The sequence below is a fragment of the Carlito syrichta genome, unplaced genomic scaffold, assembly GCF_000164805.1.
Source record: "Carlito syrichta isolate Samal-C Ts95f unplaced genomic scaffold, Tarsius_syrichta-2.0.1 Scaffold91562, whole genome shotgun sequence".
NCBI lineage: Eukaryota > Metazoa > Chordata > Mammalia > Primates > Tarsiidae > Carlito > Carlito syrichta.
In genome coordinates this window covers 755,210-778,792 of record NW_007035658.1, presented here as the reverse complement: position 1 = coordinate 778,792, position 23,583 = coordinate 755,210, and the positions used below count along the sequence as shown (strand labels likewise).

The 23,583-nt window shown below is 38.9% G+C and overlaps 1 protein-coding gene across 1 annotated transcript in view; it reads right to left on the bottom strand.

Moving 5' to 3' along the window:
* Positions 1 to 19,183: 19,183 nt before the first annotated feature.
* Positions 19,184 to 23,583, bottom strand: part of PLA2G4E (phospholipase A2 group IVE) — a 55,902-nt gene continuing 51,502 nt past the window's right edge. Inside the window, exons 8-12 of the mRNA XM_008059468.2 lie at positions 23,294 to 23,454; positions 23,113 to 23,199; positions 22,718 to 22,755; positions 20,636 to 20,771; positions 19,184 to 19,324 (exon numbers count right to left, since the gene is read on the bottom strand). Of these exons, the coding sequence (XP_008057659.1) occupies positions 19,184 to 19,324; positions 20,636 to 20,771; positions 22,718 to 22,755; positions 23,113 to 23,199; positions 23,294 to 23,454 (563 nt within the window). The remainder of the gene's footprint in view (positions 19,325 to 20,635; positions 20,772 to 22,717; positions 22,756 to 23,112; positions 23,200 to 23,293; positions 23,455 to 23,583) is intronic.

Here is a 23,583-nt window from a genome sequence, read left to right as displayed (position 1 = left end):
TAATCTGGCTCATGACTCTGAAAGTCATAAGTCTGGGTTAGGCGATATGACATCTTGGGCTGAGCTCTGCAAGGTGGTTTTTCCAATGGATTTTTCTGGGGTCACTTGGTAATTTGAATCGGGCTTCTTCATTCACATGTCTGGTGGTTGATACTGGCCATTGCCTGGGCCTCATGTCTTCAGATAATAAACTTGGCTATCTTCATGTGGTAGCAGTGGCAATCAAAGAGGGCAAGAGTAGGCTATATTTCTGGCTTTGTTTGCCAGAAATAGCCACAATATCACTTTTACCACATCTTATTGGCCAAAGCATATCATAAGGTCAGCACAGAGTAAGGAGTTTGGGAAATAAATTCTACCTCTTAAAATAAGGAGTTGCTAAGAATGTGTGGCTATTTTTATTATTTCAGTTATTTAACTTTTTGATATTCAATTTTCTTGTCTGTAAGATAGAAATATCCCTTGCAAATTTTCCAAATAACTTACAAAAATTCACAAAGCAGTGTTGGCACAAAGCCAAATATAGCGAACAATTATTATTATTATTACATTATATTGGAAATCAATATAGATAAGTACTTTGAAGAATGAAACATAAGAATGCAGTTAAAAATGGAATTTTTGTGACTTACATATTTGTATAAGCCTCAGACTTGTGTAAAAATTATTAAGATTTTAATTAATAAAATTAATAAAATTTAAGACATTGACAGTCTCAGCACTTTTAACAAACTAGATATATCTGTAAATTAATTCTGCTCCAGAGCTAGTATGCATTTTAGTAGGTCTAGAAATAGAGGCCCATGATAAGAAAAATTACCATCTCTTTAACAGACTCTTTAGCAGCTATCATAATATCCTAAGCCAGTCTTTGAAGCTAAATTATTTTGAGTCTTTTTTTTTTTTTTTTTTTGAGTCAGAATCTCACTCTGACACCCAGACTGTAGTGCAGTGGCATAATCACAGCTCACTGCAGCCTTGACCTCCTGGACTTAGGCAATCCTTCCACATCAATCTTTTGTGTAGCTAGGACTTCAGACATATACCACCACACCTGGTTAATTTTTTGATTTTTTGTATAAGTGAAGTCTCATTTGTCTTGCAGGCTGGTCTCGAACTCCTGGACTCAAGCAATCATCCTTCCTCAGCTTCCCATGCTGGGATTTCAGGTGTAAGCCCCTGCGGCCAGCCTATTTTGAGTCTTTCAACATTTGGTTAGCTCTCTTTGTATACTTTTGTATCTTCATTATAATGCCTGTACACATTGATAGCATATTTTATTACTCTTACTTGGTACTGAAAGAAAATTAAACTCAAATAAATCAAGGTTGTCCCTAAAAAGTACTTCTAAATTATTTGCAATTTTGGTTTATACAAAGGCCAAGATCTAATCAGTCAATTGACTGTTGTCAGGTTATTAAAACATCTTATTTAAAGATTAAAATAGCTTTTTTCCCTTTCCTTAACATGCCAAGACTCTTCACAAATACTTCTTTGTGCGTTTCTCTATTTCAAATGCAAATCAACCTTTTTTATTTTAATGACAAGTTTCCTTTTATCGTTTAACAGGTCTAATGTTACCTCCCCTGTAAAGTCTTCTCTCACTTCCCTGGAAAAGTCCTTCCTCCTTCCTCTGCCTCCAGAGAGCCTCAGGTATACATGTACTATATAATAGAGATCATCTTCTAGTTTACTCTGCTTACATGCTTGTCTCTCAAAACAGACTTTGAACTTCCTAAGAGTAGAAATTCAATTTTTACTATCTTCAATTACTTCACATCAAGCAAAGACCCTGGCAGGTAATAGATGCTTAGTAAGAATAGCAAAAGAAAATAATTAATTATTTAGACTAATTTTATCTTCAGACTTCATTAGCCCTTTCAGTAATCACTGATTCTCCAGTTGAGCACTGTTATGGGTTGAATTATGTCCCCCTCAAATTTATATGCTGAGGTCCTAAACCCCAGTACTTAGAATGTGACCTTATTTTGAAGTAGGGTCTTTAAAGACATAATCCAGTTAACGTGAGGTTATTAGGGTGAACCCGTAATATGATATGGCTGGTTCCTTTATCTAAAGGGGAAATTTGAAGACAGACATGCATACATCATGTAAACATGAATGTGACCTTTTTTAAGTGAAGTGGAGATGCCTTGGACAACTTCTATCCTCACAGTTCTAAGAAAGAACCAACTCTGTTAAACCTTGATTTTGGACTTTCAGCCTCGAGAACTGTAAGACAAAAATATCTCCATTGTTTAAGACACCCAGTGTGTGGTACTTTGTTATGGTAGCCCAAGGAAAATAATACAAATAAATTATTTGCTGTTTGATTTGTTAATGCAAACTCTGGGATTATTAAGGTCACTCTGGAATAATTAAGGTCACTTATAAAACTACTTAAGGAATAAAATTAAAGTTATAATTCACTGTTAGCTAATTCAGCTTCAAGCCCATGGAAACTGCTACCTTCAAACGACAAGTAAACTGTAGTTTACTGTTCTTGACAGGAAAAACACTGATAATTTGAATTCCATTTTCTTTGTATTATATCTGTGGTCTACGTGTAATTTTAGCCTGACAGATTCTAGTAAGACCTTACGTGGGATTATGCAAGTAGCTACAAAAGCCAAAAGCAAATACTTGGTAAGGTAAAGCATATTAATTCCCTACTTTGTACAAACACGTCCTTTGTAAAGATGCATAGGTGTTCTCATAACTCCATTCTGTAAGTCACCACAACTGGCATCGATCCCTTCACAATTATGCAGTTTCACCCACAGGAAATAATAGATTCATTTTTCTATTCAACAAGTTCATCTCATCCTGCCCCCAAACCCCAAATTAAAACAAAGCTTGAAAGACAAACCAAGTTTCCTATTGGCTTGTGAATGGTAAACATGTCACAAGCTAAACTTCGCTTTTTATTTTTCAGTAAGGAGAGGGAGTGCAAGGAAAGCAATTAAAAATTCTCAGAGCTATAGAGAGCATATAAAAGTGGGCTGCAGTGTTGATCCAGACCAGGATCAAGATCAAGGACAGGCATGAGTGCTGAGAGCTCACTAACACTTCTGCTGGCTATCCTTGTCCTGGGCATGTTTGGTAAGCCAACTATGGCTTTTATCTTTTACTTCTAGGCACTGGAAATTTCAAAAAAGATTCCAGATGTTATGAGCTTGTATTTGCCACTAAGCAAAATGTAGAAACTGTAAAATTATAATCTAAGCAGACATATACTGTTTTTAGATTGTAGAGTGTCAAAACATTTTATATTTAGTTAAATAAAAACATCCAGTTAATGTCTTAGAAATATCTGACTCTAAACATATTATCTCTTAATAGAGATAATATCAGGAACATTATTGCAAATGGGTTTAGGGTATTTATTTTAATGATGATAAGCAGAGAGAAATTAACACCTTTAATTGACAAAATTCACACACAATCTTTATGTTTATAACTTTACATAGAAGAGAATCAAATTGATCTTGCCATTAAATAAGTTATCTCATTGATTATATATACTATCAGCAATGAATTATTAGTCTATTATATTTACCAATTTCTCAAATATAGTAGGTAATAAGTGTTTGTTGATCATGATAATAGCATATAATTGGGTTTGTGTGATTGTCTCCCTAATATAGTACTGAATTTGTGAATCCAATTGAGGGTCCTACCTCATTAATTTCAAATTTCAAGTAAAGAAGTAAGTATGACAGCTATATTTGTTCCCACTGACAGATTTTTCTATTCTTTTCTCACTCAGCTGATTCCTGTGACAGCCAAGAGTTGCGATGTCAGTGTATTCAGACACATTCTGACTTTATCTCTCCCAAATTCTTTAAAAATGTCCAATTGAAACCTGAAGGTGCTTACTGCAGCAGAAAAGAAATAATGTAAGTAGTGAAAATATGAGGTAGTGTGGAAACATCTAAGCCTGGGGTTTTCAAAGCTGGCATTACAAAATGTACTGGGTTGAGAATCTAGGAGAGCAAGGTGCTGGGCCTTATCCTTGCACAATATGGGAAAATAAATTGCCTAGTATTTATGCTCTGATATCTGAAAACATCATGTACCCTCTCAAAAAAAAAAAAAAGACTCTCAAATGAGAACATAGGGTGTGAATTATTCTAAGTGGACTTAATTTCAAAGTTAATGAAACCAGGCTCGGTGGCTCAGCCTGTAATCCCGCGCTTTGGGAGGCTGAGGTGAGTGGATTGCCTGAGCCCACGGGTTCGAGACCCGCCTGGGAAACTTGGCGAGACCTCATCTCTACAATAAATAAAAAAATTAGCCAGGCATGGTAGCGTGTGCCTGTAGTTCCAGCTACTTGGAAGGCTGAGGCGGAAGGATCGCCGGAGCCCAGCAGATCGAGGCTGCAGTGGCCGGAGCGGCCACAGCACTCCAGTCTGGGTGTCAGAGTGAGACTCCATCTCAAAAAAAAAAAAAAAAAAGTCAATGAACGTGTACAATAAGCAAAAATACATACTGTTCAGTAAGGATATATAGATAATTTATTGATCATATGGAAATCTATTACACACTTAAATATATTATAAGTTCAATATGGCCTAATGGCCCTAGAGACAACCCTTCTGGAGCATAAGCCTACAAAAATGTGGGGAACTCTTTCGCATTCTATTAGAACTTTTAAAACTGTAAACTCTATGATGCATACTTTTTTGGTTTTTATTGCTAGGTAACAACTTATCACAACTTAGTGACTTAAAATAAACCCACATGTTATTTTACACTGTAGGTCAGTAGTTTAGGTGTCTTGGCTGAGTTTTCTGCTTGGAGTTTCATAAAGCTAAAAATCAAGATGTCAGCAGGGTTAAAGTCTTGTTTGGAGGCTCGAGGGAGGAATTCACCTCCAAGTCAGGTTGTTGGTAGACTTCAGTTCTTTGCGGTTGTAGGGCTGAGGTCCTGTTGATGGCTGTCAACTTCAGTAATTTACAGGTGTTCTTGATGTATTGTGGATATATCCCTTGTCAGTTTTATGGATGGAAAAGCTCATTTTCCAATTTGTGACTCACATTTTCACTCTTTTTATAGTGTTTTCAGTGAACATAAGCTTGTATTTTTACTATACTTGAGTTTAGCAGAATGTTCCTTTAAGGACATACTCTTAGTGTCTTATTTCAAAATACTTCTCTCAACTCCTAGAGACTGCTTTTAGGCCCATCCACATGGGCCTTCCATACAAGCAGTAGAGAATCTGCCTTGCATTGAACGGATCTCAAATCTTATTTCTTCTTCTGCTACCAGCTACAGAATACTCTCTGCTTTTAGGGTACAAGCTATTGCATTAGGTTTCCTTTAATAATCACTCTTTTGATTAAGTCAACTGATTAGTAACTTTAATTACATCTGCAAAAATCCCTTTTGCCATGTAAGGTAACATAATGATGGGTGTAATATCTCATTATATTCACACTCTTAGGGATGTGGGTAGAAACTTTGTGGGCCCCCTTAGGATGGCCCAAATGCCTGTAACAAATACAAAAGAATATATGATTACATATATGTACAATGTGGAGAACAGTAATAAAATACACACCCACTACTCAGGCTGAATTCTAGAATTAACTAGTACAACAGAAACCTCCACATATGAACACAACTCTCCTGTTACAGGCTGAATTGTACGCTCCCTAAATTCATATACTGAAATCTGAATCCTCAGTATCTTGGAATGACACTGTATGTGGAGATGAGGTCTTTTACAGAAGTAATCAGGTTAAAGTAAAGTCATTAAGGTAGGCCTTAATCCAATATAACTGATGTCTTTATAAAACAAGATTAAGACACAGAAAACACACAGACCAAAGGGCAACCATGTGAAGACATAGTAAGACATGGACATTTGCAAGCCAAGGAGAGAGGTCTAAAGGTAAACTAAACCTACTATCTCCTTAATCTTGGACCTCCAGGCTTCAGAACTATGAGAAAATAAATTTCTATTGTTTAAGACACTCAATATGTGGTATAATATTATGGCAGCCATAATAAATGAATATACCTCCCAAATCATGTGTCCATCCCCTTCCAATATTTAACTGCAATTTTGAATTGTGTTGTTTCTTGCTTTTCTTTATAGTTTTACAACCTAGGTATGAAACTTTAAATAATTATTATTTATTTTGCTTGCTTATGAACTTCAGATCAATGGGATCATACTGAATGCATTCTTTCATGACTTTCTTCTATTATTTAACATTATTTTGCAATTTATGCATTTTGATGTATTTAGCTGTTTATTCAATTTAAGTAATTGCATTGTAGGCATACTAAATAAACAGAATTATTTATTCAATTCACCTGTTGGAGCACACCTGGTTTTTTTCCAGATTACTGACATTCTTCATATGTTTTCTGGTTCATGTATATGAGAATTTCTCTAATAATTAGTTGCTGTGTTTAAGGTTTGCACATCTTCAATCTTACTAGGTAATGCCGCATTGTATTACAAGCTAGTCATACTAATTGACACTCTTTCCCACATAAGATCATCTGTTGCTTCACGTACTGGCCAATATCTAGTATTGTCAATTTGATAGGTATGAAATTATATCACATTGTTTTTTTAATTTGCATTTATCTATTATTAATGAAATTGGATATTATTCATGCTTATGACCATTTGTATTCCCTCTTTTGTAAAATTTATATTCATTTATTTTGTTCCTTTTCCTATTTGGATATTATATTTTTTCTATTTACTCATAGGTGTTCTTGGAGTATTCTGAATATTAATTCCTTGTCAGTTTTATACATAGCGAAGCTCATTTTCCAATTTGTAACAAATATTTTCATTCTTTCTATAGTATTTTCAGTAAACATAAGTTTGTATTTTTACTATATTTGAGTTTAGCAATTTGCTCTTTTTTGATTAGCACTTTTAGTCTCTTAACTCAACAAAACCTTCCCTTTTACAGAGTTTACAACAATATTCTTCTATATTATCTTTTAAAATTTCCACAATTTTTGAATTTGTGTTTAAGACATGGACACAACATCAGTAAGAATACCTGATCTCAAACCAAGCTAAGTGGAGACCAAAGGGAAGCCCAAACTTTACCTGCATTATGACCACTTGCATACCTAATCTTGAATTTCACCCCACATTTTTAAAATAAAAAAGACTTGAATCCACCTAAAATTTATTTTTATATCATTTGAAGGAATTATTTAATTTAATTTTTTCATATAATTAATCAATTGTTCTAACATTATTTGTTAAAATATCATTTCCCACTTATCTACAATGCTATTTCTGTTATAAATTGAATTATCCTGTAAGTGAAGGAATGGCTCCAGTCTCTCTTTTCTGACCCATTGATTAATTTATCTGTGCCTATATTTGCACTAAATTGTTATCATTGATTTGGAAATTGTTGATATCTTTACGGTATTCAGTTTTCTATTTTAAGAGCATAGGCTGGCTCCTCCTAGTTTGTTGAAGTCTTCTTTAATGTCCTTATAGTTTTATAATTTCTAGCCACTTTATATTGTTTGATGTTGTTGTAAAGGATATCTTTACACAATTTCACATTCCAGTTATTAGTGTTTAGACAGGAAATTTTGTATTGGTTTTAGAACCATCAATCTTTACTTGGGTAGTCATATCACCTGGGAAAGAGTGAAATTTTCTCTTTGGAAACCCTCTGCCTTTTATTTATCTTTCTAGATTTGCTGAGGTGACTGTTGTGATAGTAGGCACCTTTGTCTTGTTTCTGTATGCAAAAGGATTACTTTCAAGTTTTCACCATTATGTATAATGTTTTATGGCTATTCTTGTATTGGTAATTTGCTAAGGATTTATTATTATTTTATTATTTTTCATAATTAGGTATAAAGTTCTATTATATTCTTAAACTCTAGAATGTACACCCCTTGCTCAGGGTGTGGAAAGGTCATTTAGTCCTGCAGATGCTGGTGGAACTTTGTGGTTCTATGTAGTGCAATTGAAAGATACAGAATTAATTCAAATAAGTAATTTATGCTCTGCTGCTGAATAACCAATGAAGATTTAATGAAGATTTAATCAAAAGATAACAAAATTAGCAGATATATAACAATAAAGAACTTATAATAAGAGATTGACAGTTGTCACACTGGAAGCCATTATGCTTGTGTAAATTTCCTAGAGTCCTAGCACTATATCTTGTATATCTTAAGTCCTATAATGTCTCCTAATTGGTTGATATCTCCAAAGACTCTAAAAAAGGTATTATTTAGTTGATGAAAAATTTAGTTATGTACATCAATGTAACTAAAACTCATACTCTAATAATATAATTAAAGTAGTTGAGAAATCTGAATGTTCATTTTAATCATATGCATTTCATATTTCAAAAAATTCTAATTAATAAATTTAAAACCTTGTTATATTAGGAATATTTTTTATTTAACTGGGACACTCTTTTCTTTTCAGAGTCACACTGAAAGATAAGAAATTGATTTGTTTGGATCCTGAGGTTGAATGGGTGATGACTATTATAAAAAAGATTATGGACAGGTATAATGAATGCTAAGGATTTTCATATTTCCTTTCTCTTTCTCTCTTCTTCTAATTAAAGATACACTTAGAAATATATAGAAATTCTGTTTTAGGTTAGAATAAAATTAATACAAGATTGAAACAAGTCTACATCAGATAATTCAAGAGTAGTCCCCAGAGCAGTACATTAACATAACCTGAGAACTTGTTAGAAATGCAAATTCTCAGAACTTACCTCAGACCTACTCAGTCAGACATTCGGAGGTGATCCCAAAAGTCTGTATTTTAACAAGCCCTCAAAGTAAATTCTCGAATTTGAGTACCATTAATCTATACTTTCTATCATATTGATATCCAAGTTGCTTGTGTTATAAATATCCCCATTGAACATAAAGTGATATAAAATTACTAGAATCTGTCTTATATAGATCAGCTAGGTGGGCAATAGACATTTTATGGAAAGAAATTTTAAGAAAAAAAAATTCTTGCCCTTGTGTGTGGGGGGGATTATTACCAGCACATTCCTAGAAATTAAGCTCCAAATAGAACCTGCAAATTGGTGGATGAAGAAGGAATATGAGGATAAGCAGGTGATAATAGAAGTATACTTGCATTGACTTCTGAAAAAAAACTAGGATATTTTTCAAATTTTTAAGCCATATCAGTAGTTTAAAATATAGAGGTGACCATTTATAACAGTGAAAAACAAATTCTGGGTATTTTAAAATGAAAACAATGAAAAGAAAAACAAATTAAGGGTATTTGGAGCTTATGATTTACTTGAGGGTCACATTGGTAGCAGAAAGGGAGTAATATGAGTTATAATTTGTTGGGAAGCATTTGGGTTTTCGAATCCTATAGCGGTGATTTAGTGTTCCAGATCTAGGTCCAGTTAAAAGTTATGTAATTCTGGACAATTCACTTAACACTGGGGATTTTCGTGCTTTCATTTGTTCTTACTTTGTTCCATCATGGGAGAAGTAGAGATAATATACATGTTTAATTATGGTCATACATTTTCAAGTTATAAATAGGTGTTTTATTCCTTTATTTTTTGGATTTTTTTGGTTTGTTGGTGTTTTTCAGAAGCCTTTCTTAAAAGGGACCACACTTGGGTAATCTTGTGTATCTGTGTAGTTATATGTCACTTTCCTTGCATTGTAGGGCCCCTAACTGATGCCTACACAAGGAACATCACATCCTATGGGTAACAAGAGCCCTGGGCATCATCATGAACTTGAACTTTCTCCAGAGTTTTCTTTGAAGGTGGCACCATTTTAAAGCTAATATAGGACTAGAATGAACTGCTTTCTCTACTTATTCTGAGGACCTAAACATTGCTTTCAGGCACATAATTGACTACTTGTAAGAGAATTGATGGCAGAAGAAGTGATATAATTTCTATTATGTAGGAAGAATAATCCCTAAATCTCAGTAGGTGAGGGGTTTCCCTGTGGGCTCAATGTATTTTCCCAAATTTTATCTCCTCCTTTCTGTTCTCTAACACTCTTTAGTTCATCAACATTCCTAGTGGATAATAGTAGTTGATCACTGGTGTTTTCTTAACTCCATCCTTTAATATCATTCTTAATGACATCAGCAAGCTTTATTTTATTAATTGGCAAAACTTAGTCTATTGATTACTCAACCTTTTAAATTGCAAAGGCCTTAACCTCCACCCCATTTTAGGCACCCACAACCTTGGATCTCAGTATAAAGTTGGGTTGTTGTATGTTCAGTATCCAAAACAGAAACAGTTATTTTTAGTGGAATGTGTTATTTACTATAACATCCGAAATAAAAGTACATTTAAGAAGAAGAGAATGGGATGTAATACAGTTGAATAACAGAATTGTCTTAAATTTAGAGAATTTGGTTTGAAATAAAACAAAACCAGTCAAGAGTAGAAGTAATTCAACCTAAAATACTGAAAAGTCACCATGCAAGGGGAGGAAGGTGAGGAAAATTAAGACCATGCAGACCCAGGTGAGATCACAAAGATGTTGTCTCAAAAAGATGAGGTGAAAAACAGTTAAAGCTATGTTCTGCTCTATATTTAACTTCCTGATAAAATTTTTGCACATAGAATATCATCCAAAATTAATGAAATAAACATAATTTTAAACCATTTCTGAAGATAGAATGTGTTAACAGATGAGTGATTTCTCTCATGGAATTAGTGAAAAAAATACTGCTTCAGAAAGGGGCTATTAATAGGCCCTGGAACCCTTAGTACTCTCTCTAGTCATCTCTTGTGTCTTGGCCTCTCTCTGCTGGCCTGAGATTTCTCTTTCTCTCTGCTTCTTTGATATTCATAGAAAATCATCTACAAAAACAAATTTGCTTTCCTTAAGATTCAATTTCTGATTCTCGGGAGAGATCTTATTAGCCATTTGATTCAGGTAGATATGCACATAGATCCAACCAACTGTGACTGAGAGACCATGGTTTTATGGTGCAAACAAGGCCATTTGGGATTTGAATGAAGAAACAATTCCCAGAGAATGAAGAAACAATTCCCAGAGAAATAAAAGTTTTTAACTGAGAAGGAAACTCTAAAATATTTTATCACTGCCTAGGTGTGTCTGAACATATGAGACAAAGACAAATAGAAAGAAAAAACCCATTTCCTCAGAAGAAACAAACTATTGGTCTCTAGAGAGATATGCATATATTGAAAGAGTGCTTAGGCAAAAAGTCTAGTTTGGGCTGTAAGATTCTGAGCAAGTATCTGAACTTCTTTATACTCAGTTATAAATGCAAAAATATGGCAAAATGAAATAAAACATCTCCATACCTGACAGAATTGTTCAAAGGAGATAATAAAATTGAAGTCGCTTTGAATAAGCATTAAAAAATCATTTGTTGTTCTTTTAATTATTAAAATTATTAAATTGCTTACTAATTAATAAAGCCAGTCTTATGGTACTTGTTCACATTGTCTTACCCACAGTTATACATAGACCATGTACAGTTATACATATACATTGTCTTACCCACAGTTATACATAGCTACTAAATTGTCTGAAGAAAGTGGCAAGTTTCAATGCTTTAGAGTTGGCAAAAAATAGTCATTGAAAACAAGTTATATACAAACAATTACCTCTGAGACTGATCTGTATGAAAAACTATCTCCACAAGTACAAGATTAAGAGTATTTTAGCATATAAAATTCCAAATTTCAAGAGAAAAAGATCTAGTTAGCATATTTGAATCATACACTCACTCAAGGTCTAGCTCCTGTGAGCAGGAAAATAGAAACACACCACAGAATCATGGCTGCCAGGAGTCCCCATAGGATCGGACAGACAATTCCCAGAATAGGTGGTAGACACCTTAGTAGGGCCTCACTACAACTCAGAGAGCACTCTTCTTACAACTAAAGGAAGAGTAAATAAATGTAGTACTTTTGGTTCCAGAAGGTATTTTTGGTTTTCTTTTTAATGTAATAACTTTAAAACATTTAAACTATAAATTTTCTAGATAGAGCTATGGAAAAAATTCTTTCAAATATAAAGCTTACTTCTCCAGAAAATAGAGAAAACCCCCAGGACATTCTCCCAGTCCCCTCAAAAAAGAGAAATCAGAAAATAGGGGAAGAAATTTCAAAGATAAATGCTGTGGATTGTGCAGGGTTAGGCTTGAAGGTGGTTGCTCATTCAGTAACCTAGATGTTGACATTTCAACTTCACATTAGAGTGGAAGACGTGGCTATGGATCCTTGTAAGACAGAGTTGTAACTAAGGTCCTTGTATAAAATCAGAATCTTCAATAGAAACAAATATACTAAAAAACACTGGTTTATGATAAGGAAGCATGTCTTCTCCAATGTGGACAATGAGTGAGAAAAAAATGTCTTCCTCGATAAATCTCTACAAAGTATCTGCCCTCAGGTAGCTTTGGGATCCCATCATAACACCTCTATGAACTAGGCAAGGTGGCTCACACCTTTAATCTCAGCTTTTTGGAAAGCCAAGATGGGATTGTTTGAGATTTTGTTTGGAAACCTGAAATAAACAACATCCCTAAAATTGAAAGGGTTAAAATCAACAGAGGAGATCATTATAAAAATGTTTCAAATTATTAGATATCAAAGAAGAAATTAAAATATAATAAAAAAATAAGATACTAGGAAACCAAACAGATTGAGGGAGGAAATCTAAATAGATAATAGAAAAAAAAACAATAACAAATTTAAAAAATAAGAGAACTTCTAGAAATACAAACATAATAATACAATGCAAAAACTCATAGAATGACTTGAGTAGTAGACTTGACTCAGCTAGAGGAAGAATTATTTTGGAAAATCTGAAGATATTATCTAAGATGTAGCCGAGAGGATAATAATATAGAATATATAGAAAGGAGGCTATGATACTTGACAAATAGTATAAGAATATCTAACTTATTTGTGAAAGGCATTCCAGACCATGAGGAGAGGGAGAATAGGTAAAAAGTAATATTTGAAAGGATAACAATTGAAAATTTTCCAGGACAGATGAAACTCCCAGGTTTAAGCCCAACAGTTTCTGAACAAGAGAGAAAAATACAACAAAATTGACACCCAGCTGCATTGTACTGAATCTGCAGGATCCAAAAGATAAAAACCCGAGAATTAATAAGCAGGACCTGCCATGTGGCAGGTGTTTTAAAGGGAGGGTTCAAAAAAAGGTCAAACCTGTACTAGGTCTCTGGAAATAAATGGTTTGTTTTTAAAACAGAATTGCTCTGGATGAATAGTTGTAAAACAATATTGCATTTCTGTGGTTTTTTATGCAAGTCTGTTATGAAGAATCAATGTCATGAAATTTGGCTTAAGTTGGTTATGCCTAAACATGAGATGGTTTCCAAGAGATGCAGTGACCTACTAATAAAAAACATTAGAGTTAGTGGTGTGTTATGTGTTTGTTTATTAACTAATTTTACTAGTAGTTTTTTGATTCCATATATTTGTGGCCCAAATCCTACATACCTAATGACTTGACATTTTTTCCACTGTGATTTTTTTTTTCTTTAGATACGAAGAGATTTTTAAAAGTGCAACCTGCTTGAACACATGGAAGAAAGTACACCACTCTTACTGCTCCCCACCCACCCATCTTAATGTGTCAATCTTGAGAACTGATAAAAATTAATAGTTAAAATAGGGTTTGGAGTAGACAGATCCTAGTTTTAGCATTTACAAGTTTTGTGTTTTCAGGCAAGAAACTTTGTTTTTAATGTCAGTCTTCTGTAAAATGTCTGTAAAATGTCAGTCTATTGTATTTCAAGTTGGTTGAAAAGACTAAAGAAGCAAATGTTTTTCACCGATGTATACCCTAGCAGTCATATCAGATTATTTATAGTCTTTCTAAAAGCACTATTTCATTTATTGGCTTACGCTTTTATTCATATGTTTCCTCTATTCAAATCAATTCTCCTTGCTCTCTCTCCTTGTCCTTCACTTGACCTAACATTTAAAGGAACTAAGATCTGAAGAACGACTTCAGCTTTCCTATGCCCCTCAATTCCAGGGTACCAGGCTCCTCCTCATCAACATAAGCTGCCAAAATGGCAATTGCTTCACACTTAACCTCATTTCATAGAGGAGGCTTTTGAATCAACACAAGTTTAAATGACTTGCCAAAGCTTATAAAACCAGTTAGTGGCAGAGCCAAACCACAAAGCCAGGAGTCCTCAATTTTATTTTCAATTGCCTCTGCTACTTCTGCTTCAGTTAGCAGGGCCAGTCCCACCCTGGTTACACCCAACCTCTGTGGGATGCGGAGACATACAATCTCCAGAAAGAGACCCTCTGTGTATTTTTGGGTGAGGTGCGTTTCTTTCCCATGACACAGTAATTCATTCATCAGGCTGTCTAAGTCATCCTGCCTGCTGTTCCTTGCCAGCTTTGCCAGCCTCCCTTCACTGGAACATCAGGTGCTATAATCTTGATTAAGACAGATGTCTGTCTCCTGCCTTATCTTTAGTGCCAACAGACATATATCATTTTAATTTAGCCACATTTCCTTCTACAAATCACCATTCTCATGAGGGCTTTTCTCTTCCCTTGAACCTCATTTACTGTTTGTCACTGCTGAAAAGAATCATTTCCCCCACCACCACCATGAGCACCCACTACTGAAACACGTTTACTCATAACTATGCCCAACTGCATGGGTCAGAAAGTCCACAGAAGCGGAAATGTGTTCATTATCTTCCCCCTAAACCTACTGCTTGTCTGTTTTTCCATTTTATCACACTACAATTCACCCACCTGCTTAAGCTGGAAAACTTGGGGTCTTCACAAACTGACTGGATTCCTCTGTCCCACATCAGACAGACCCTGGGTTCTGCCATTTATATATCCTTATCAACCCTCATTTAACCCTCCTCTGCCACTGTCTTAGTTCTGGCCTTCTCACCTGCACCCCTGAGACAGCCTCCTAATTAGTCTCCCTGATTCCACTCCGCCCCTATGCCAGTCAGTCATAGTCACCGCCAAGTGATTGTTTCAAAATGCAAATCTCACGAGGCTGCTTTCCTGCTTGAGAGTCTTCAATGGACCTCTCATCTATGTGATAGGTTGCTATGGTCTGAATATTTGAATCTTCCAAAATTCATATGTTGTAACTTAGTCACCAATGTGATGGCATTAAGAGGTAGGGCTTTTGGGAGATGACTAGGTCCCAAGGGCAGAGTCCTCATAAATGAGATTAGGACCTTATTAAAGAAGCCTCAAAGAGCTTCCTTGCCTCTTCCACTATATGAGAACATACTGAGAAGGCACCATCTATGAACTAGAAAGTAGGCCCACACCAGTACTGCCAATCCCTTTCTTGTAGTACTAAATGCTCAGGGTTCACTTATGAGTGATGACCATGTATGTACTTAATCCTGAATTGTATTCCACACCTTTAAAATAAAACTTAAAAAAATAAAAAATATATTTTTTCCTAAGAAAAAAAAAAGTAGGCCACACCAGACACTGAACCTGCTGCTGACCTGACCTTGAACTTTCCCGTCTCCAGAGCTGTGAGAAATATATTTCTGTTGTTTGCAAGTCACTCAGTTTATGGTATTTTTGTTATAGCAGCTTGAGTGGACTAAGTTGCAGGCCAGTAATTAAGAAAAATCATTTTTTAGATTCCTTTTGTCATATAATTATAAGAAATATTTAGATATTAAGTAAATAAACATTTTCCTGCTAAATAAATTGTAATGTATTCATTTTGTTCTTTCCTTTTATATTTTTACAACATTTAAGTTTTTCCTCATAAAAATTATTATTTTTAGTGAAAATTCATTAATTTTTTAATGACATATAGAGTTTATATGTTGCTTTCATAGAACTGCCTCATTCCTTTTTTTAATTTATTTTTATTTTAAAGATGTGAGGTACAATTCAGGGTTAGGTATACAAGTGATCATTATGCAGATTCCCCTGCTGATGAGGTGAGAACTGCCTCATTTCAAAACACATTTTTTTTTTTTAAAGTTGAGATATTAGATTCATCTGGAATTTGTTTTGGTATAAGGAAAGAAATAAGAAATAGCTTCATCTCCTCTCAGATGCTTAACTACTTATTCCAGCTTCATTTATCTGTTCATGTCTTTCTTCCCCATTGGTTTTAATACCTCCTTTAGCTTGTATTTAAATTCTAGGGAAACTTGATGCCTGGCTCTCCATCTTATTCTACTGATATCCCTGCATCTTCCTTTATTAGCCACTGACAGAATTTAAAATTTACTCTGCCTTCATTTGCTTTCATATCTGTATTGCCAATCCTCCTCTTGAAACTTTTGTTCAAAGAATTCCTGGTTCTTCTCAAATGTTTGTTTGGCCATGTTAACTTTATTGTCAGCCTGCCTAATTTCAAAGAAGATGAACCTATTTGTATTTTATTGAACTTACAGATTTATAGATTAATTTGGGTAAAAATTAATATCTTTATAATGTTGAGTTTAAGGATCAAATGTTTTTTTAAAATCAAGTTTGTATGTGTGTATGTGTGTGGGGGCACACATGTACATTAATGGTGTTTTACAATTGTTCCTCATTAAATCTTGTTCATTTATTTTCTGTTTAGTTTATTTATATACAGTTTTTGCTTTGCTTTTAGTTATTATGAATAAAAATGGGAATTTGATTCTATTATATATATATATTTCAAATATGCTGTTGCTTTTTTTAAATAAGAAAGTTCTTTTTTTTTTGAGTTGGCATCTCACTCTGTCACCCAGACTGGAGTGCAGTGGCCTCTCCCGGCCACTGCAGCCTCGACCTGTTGGGCTCCGGCGATCCTTCCGCCTCAGCCTTCCAAGTAGTCGGAATTACAGGCATGCACTACCGCGCCCGGCTGATTTTTTTATTTACTGTAGAGGTGAGGTCTCACTGCCCAGGCAGGTCTCGAACCCTCAGGCTCAGGCAATCCACTCACCTCAGCCTCCCAAAGGCGCGGGATTATAGGCTGAGCCACCGAGCCTGGTGCAAATGGGTTTTTAAAAAGAATACTTCTCATGTTTTCTCCAGGCCAGGAACCCTCCCCGCTTACCACTACTCTTCACCTCTACTCTGTCCAGGACTGAGTTCCTCCCTGTTTTCTGTCTGGCCCACAGTAGCCTGGAGGACACAGGTACCCTTCAATCCTGCTGGAAGCAGTTATCTTCTTAACTTACTACCCAGGGCAGTTGTTTAATATGGAGGCTAAGAATGTGGGTCTGGCATTTACTCAAAGAACTCAAAATTGAGCTACCATTTGACCCAGCATTTCCACTTCTAGGAATATTCCCGGAGGAACATAAATAACTCTACCAAAAAGACACCTGCATGCATGTTCATTGCAGCACTATTCACAGTCGCAAAAATGTGAAAGCAACCCAGATGCTCATCAAAAGTGAACTGGATAAAGAAAATGTGGTATATATACATGATGGAATATTATGTAGCCATAAAGTACAAAATCATGTCCTTTGCAGCAACATGGATGCAGCTAGAGACCATCATTCTAAGTGAACTATCAGAGAAACAAAAAACTGAATATCACATGTTCTCACTCATAAGGGGCCCTAAACATTGGGTGTGCAAGCACAAAGGCAGGAACAACTAACACTGGACACTACTTGGTGGGGGAGGGGTAAGGAGGGATGAGGAGCACACAACCACCCATTGGGTACTGTGTTCATTACTGGTGGGGAAAGGGCTTACTAAAGCCCAAACCTTGCCTTCATGCAATTTACCTATATAGCATGTCCTGCCATGTGCCCCACAATTCTAAAAACAAACAAACAAACAAACAAAAACAACAAGAATTTGGGACTGGGTTCAAATCCCAGCTCTACCACTGATTGATCACTTTGTTTCTCCAGCTAAATAATGACAGAACTTCTCCATAGTTTTGCTGTGAGGAAGAAATGAGATGATCCATAGGAAACAGTCACTCTAGTGCTTTGCAAAAGGCAACACTGCTGACAGTGGTGGCGGTCCCTTCCATCCCACCTGGGCTGACATCTCTGCCCCTAGATGAGGTGCATGGCACCAGGATCCATAGCATTCCTAAGCACCAGTTCACATCCCCTTGCTCACATGAGAGCTTTCCAGGGCTTCTCTAGAATAAAAGGCACAAAAAGAGACCTCAAGGGCTCATATGCCCACCTGTCACGAACAGAATAAGGCACAGCCTGGCTGAGAGGCCACTGTGAACCATAGCCACATGATGGTTTCCATGAGCCCCTTCCATCATCAAAAATATTAAAATTTAGCTGGGCTCGGTGGCTCAGCCTGTAATCCTGTGCTTTGGGAGGCCGAGGTGAGTGGATTGCCTGAGCCCGTGGGTTCGAGACCTGCCTGGGCAACTTGGTGAGACCTCATCTCTACAATAAATTAAAAAAAAAAGTTAGCTGGGCATGGTAGCGTGGGCCCGTAATTCCAGCTACTTGGAAGGCTGAGGTGGAAGGATCCCTGGGGCCCAGCAGGTTGAGGCTGTGGTGGCCGGGAGCGTGCCACTGCACTCCAGTCTGGGCGACAGAGTGAGACTCCAACCCCCCACCAAAAAAATTTTATCTTATGACGGTGTTGTATAAAGACAACTATATTGATGCTATTTGTTGAAAGAGTTATTTCAACCTATACATTCATTTTTTTCTTTTAGTTTTGAAAAAAGTTAACACGTTCTTGGGGGCCCCAGGCACTGTGCTTCTGTGGGTGAGCTGACCTCACCCTGGCCTCCCCCACTCTCCAGAAGAAAGTGAGCAGGTGGGAGCCCAGCAGCAAGGTCCTGCCCGCTGCATGTCCCCAGCAGGATGTGGGGAGCTGGTGGCCCCAGTGTTTCACTCATAGTTGGCCACCATGTTCCTGGATCTCTACCACAGCCCTAGGGATATAGTAACATCAATAATGGCCGCTTATGTAGTGTCTCTGGTGTACTTGGTCCTGGGACAGCCTCTTACAACAACCCCATGAGGTCAGAGCTATTGCTATCCCCACTTTACAGATACAGAAACTGAGTCTCCGAGTTCAGCTGCATGCCCGAAGTCACACAACTGTATGTGGTGGAGCTTCCCAAGCCTCATGAGCTACTTCTTCTTGAAGTGGGAAGGAGAGCTTCACAGGAGAAGCCAGCCTGTGAAGCCAGCCACAGAGGAGCCAGCCTGTTTGCTGCCTGCTCTGGGCTCCACCAGGCAGTGGCTGGTATCTCCTTACCAGGTGGCCCCTGACAGGCCAGTGATGTAGCAGGCACAGTCCAGGAGGTTTAGCTTCTGCAGCCCCAGCAGGTGGCCATACATGGAGGTCATGGATCTTGTTCCGCCCCCGGTGGCCATGATGGCTATCAGTGGCACCTGGGGGTACACAGAGGCAGACGGTCGGGGAAGGTTGCAGAGGCAAGGCTTGGTGGGAGAAGACTTGGAATGACAGAGAGTGGCTTAGAAAGAACAATGGATGAGGCAGAGCTGGTTATGGAGAGCAGAGAGTGGGGCCCTGAGCCACCTGCCATTCCAGAACCGTGAGCTACCTTGTAGGTTTAGAATTAGAGCCTAGCTCCAAGCCCAGTAGCTGGTGTCAATAAAGGGCTCTGAAGCCTAACTCAGGCTTGGTAAATCCTAGCCATAGCTAGATGAGTTCTTAGCAATGTTATTCCAGCCTTCAGTTAATGGATGATTACACTGGGGTCCAGGCCAGTGGGCCCCTCACTCATTCAAGAACATCACCAATGTGTGATCCCTCTACACACATTGGTGATGACAAGCTGACATCTTCTGTAGATGGCTTTGATGCAGGGCACCAGGCCCAGGCCTGGCACATGGCACATGCTTGACACGTACTATATTTTTAAGGGTGGAAGTAAAGGAATGATCGAAGGAGCAGGATTGCCAGCTCTGGGCTGATAGAGGTTTAAGATGCCCTTGGTGGGGTCCCTGAAGATGGGAGTGAGGTGGGGCTCTTTGTCCAGACTAATTCTGTTTCCATTTAAGAGGGGACTGTAAGATCCTTCTGTTGACTAAAGCCCAATCACAAGTCCTTCTCAGGCTTGCAGTGGGTCTCTGTCCTCACCTAAAACATGCAGTGGGAGGGCTTTCCTGCTGACCAGGGGGGCTGTGGGCCTTGGTCCACACAAGGAAGGTGACAGAGGGCTCTGACAAAGGCATCACTGTCCATTTCCATGGGAAGAAGAGACAGACTCTGGGAGGGAGTGCAAGGTGCTTCTCTCCAGCTTCCTACTGCTGTGATTCCTGGGGATGTGTTTACATGTGCCAATTTGAGAGGAGACACAATTGAGAAAAGGAGAACCCAAGAACTTCAAGGTGGAGGTGTGGGGTGCAGGAGGTGGCACACTTAAAGAGTTTTCCTGGCTTGGGCGAGATGGTCATTTCACCCCTGGGTAAGTGAGGCACCATGAGTCCCCTCAGGATCAGTTAGTGCTTGGGAGGAGCCCCTGGGCCCTGTTCTTTCTATCTCTACTTCACTTTCCCCTTGCCTCGTGAATATACAATTGAATCATGTCAAGCATGGCCCTTGCTAGAGCATTCGGAACCTCACCAGGGCATCATGGACGCAGTGCCTGGGGTGGGGCAGGCCGGGGCCTGGGGTGGCTGGCAGGGCGTGGTGTTTGGAGGGGCCCTGAGCCCAGGCCGGCCGCCTTGCTCACCCACCTCATCCTCCTGCAGGTCTTCCTCCAGCTGCAGCACCTGCTTCAGTGCCTCGGCCACCACTACCTTCCGCTTCTGCAGGAACTCCAGCTCTGCCGGGCACAGGCTGAAGCCTAGCCGCACGTCCAGCGTCTCAGAACTGTAGGGAGAGATGTTGCTGGCTGAATGGGCCTGTAACCCCTACCCCCATGTAGACATGATTTAGGGTCAGTCAGACCTAGGCTTGAAGCCTAGCTCTGCCATGTACCTCCTCTATCATCTTGGGCCTCCATTTTCTCACCTGTAACATGGGGCAAATCGGGCTTAACACTCAAGCACTGCCTTCAACACTTAGTGAGGTAACTATAAAGTCTCCAAAGGACTAGGTGGCACACTGGACGATGGTGACCAACAAAGGATGATAGCCTCTACTTGCATTAGGGACTCTCTGAGCCCTCTGCCTTCTCAGCAAGATCTGGAAAGTCCAGGAAGCCTTTTCCCAGGTACCTTCTATAGCCCGAGGCCAGACATGGGTGATAAGGGGCCCTGAGATCCTGCTGGCAAATCCCTCTGGGCAAAGCCCTATAGTATAGACTCCTCTGAGCTAGAGAAACAAATTCCCTATTCCTAGGGAGCTCACATTGTTCATCGAGTGCCTACTGTTCCCAGAATAATAATCCTCCTGGGTTGTGCAACTGGCAATAGCCTTCCCATCCCTGATCTCACCGTGCCATCCCCACAGGTCTGCAAGGCAGGTGGGACGGCAGCAGCCATGACACACCCAGTGCTCTCCTTCTTTTTATCAACAACCCTGCCCTGAACAAACCTAGGGTCCTGGCTTGGCACCTAAGACCCTGCCTGGGCAGGCTCACCTCATGCTACTTCCTGGAAGGGGGCTCTCAGGTTCTCAGAGCCCCCAGGAGCATTCTGGTTTCTGAGCCTTTGTGCAGACCCTGGCCCTCATCTAACATATCCTCCCACTGCCCACCAACACCACTGCGTCCTCCGAGGTCCAGCTCCCCAGGACCTCCCGGTGAATGGACCCTGACTATTTCCGCCATGAACCTTTGGCTCACTGAAAAAGTCACATGGCCTTAAAGGCAGGGCCTGGGAACTCTCCCATCACATCTCCTCCACGTCTAGCAAAGGACTGCAGACACAGCTGTGAGGATATAACCCTTTCCTTGGCTTCAGCAAGAAATAAATAATAATACAATAATTATATAGCAACAATAATATTAGTTGATATGTGCTGAGCATCCCACTTGCCAGATGGGTGACTGAGTGCTTCCCATGTGCTGTCTCACTGGATCCTCAATCAACCCAGTGACGTATGGCATTCTTGTTATTCTCCCAATTTACAGATGAGGAAAACTGAGATTTAGTGAGGTTAAAAAAAATGTGCCCAAGGGCAAAATAAATAAATAATAAATAGAAATGACAGTCACTTGATTTCCAACAAGGGTGCCCAGACAATTCAATGGTGCCAAGACAATTCAGTGGTGCTTTTCAACAAATGGTGCTGGGGAAATTAGATACTCACATGCAAAAGAATAAAAGTTGAATCCTATTTCACACCATACACAAAAATCAACTAAAAATCCACCATAGACCTAAATGTGAGAGCTAAAACTATACAAGTCTCAAAAGAAAACATGGGAATAAATCTTCATGACCTTGGATTAGGCAATGGGTTCTGATTTCTTCGATATGACATCAAAAGCATAAGTGACAAAAGAAAAAATAAATACATTCATCAAAACGAAAGCCCTCTGCGCTTCAAAAAAAATCATCAGGAATATGAAAATATAAGTCATAGCATATGAGAAAACATTTACAAATCATGTCTGACAGGGGATTTGTGTCCAGAATACAAAAACTCTCACAACTTAACAGTAAAAAACACAAATAACCCACTTAAAAAGTGAGCAAAGGATCTGAATAGAAATGTCTTCGAAGAAGATCTACAAATGCCAATAGGCCAGCGAAAAGTCACTTAACATCATTTGTTATCAGGGAAATGAAAATCAAAACCACAGTGAGATATCACTTCCCACTCACTGGAATGAACACGCTAAAAGGACAGACAGAAAGAGGGTACTTTACCAGGGTGTAGACTTCAAGTGTAATTCATAACTCTCGCCCTGAGGACAGAAAGATGAAAAACTTGTCAGAGATGACAATTCAGATCCCAACCAAAGAGGCAGAAGCTCTCCAGACTGTCCTTCCAAAGTTGACTCAGCACACATATATGCCCACACATGCATGCACACACACGCATGCCCTCTCCCCACTTGTCCCCACCATCTTCACCTCACACTTTCTTTGGGCCACACTGTAGCTCATCAGTCTCCTGCCTCATAAGACTCCTCTATCCTGCCTGAGAGAGACCCCCATGAGCCACCTTCCCTCTTATGCCCCCCCGCCCCAGGATCCCCCCCCCACCATAAGAGCTCCAGGTTAAGTCACTCAGGGGTCCCTTCCCAGACCTAGGTCCTCACCACAGGCAGGGTCACCGCCTCATCATCAGAAAGGCCATCGAGGGGTTGGCAGATGGGGCCGTTCTGGTGAGTGCCACAGCAGCAAAGCTGGGGGGATGAGTGGGTTCCATGAGAGGGAGTCTTCTGGCAGCCCCCACCTGCCCCAGTTCCAATGCCCACCCTCGTGACAGCCATTTTGTACCCTGCAGCTCCAGTGACTCTTGGGCACCTCCACGTGCAGCTGGGACTGAAAGTACTTGGGGTAGTGGAAGCAGGCAGGGTTTGGGCAGCAGTGCCCCTGGCAGGGCCAGATGCGCTGGGTATGCTCAAAGGACTCGCTCACTGTCACCAGGAGATCCTTCGCTGAGAGAGAGGACAAGAGGATGAGACCCTGGGAAGCCTCTTGCTGCCCATCCCCCCTTTGACCCAACAAAACCCTATCTGGAGGTGCCTGGGAGAAGTCTAGGATCATATGGGGTGCTATTTCAGATG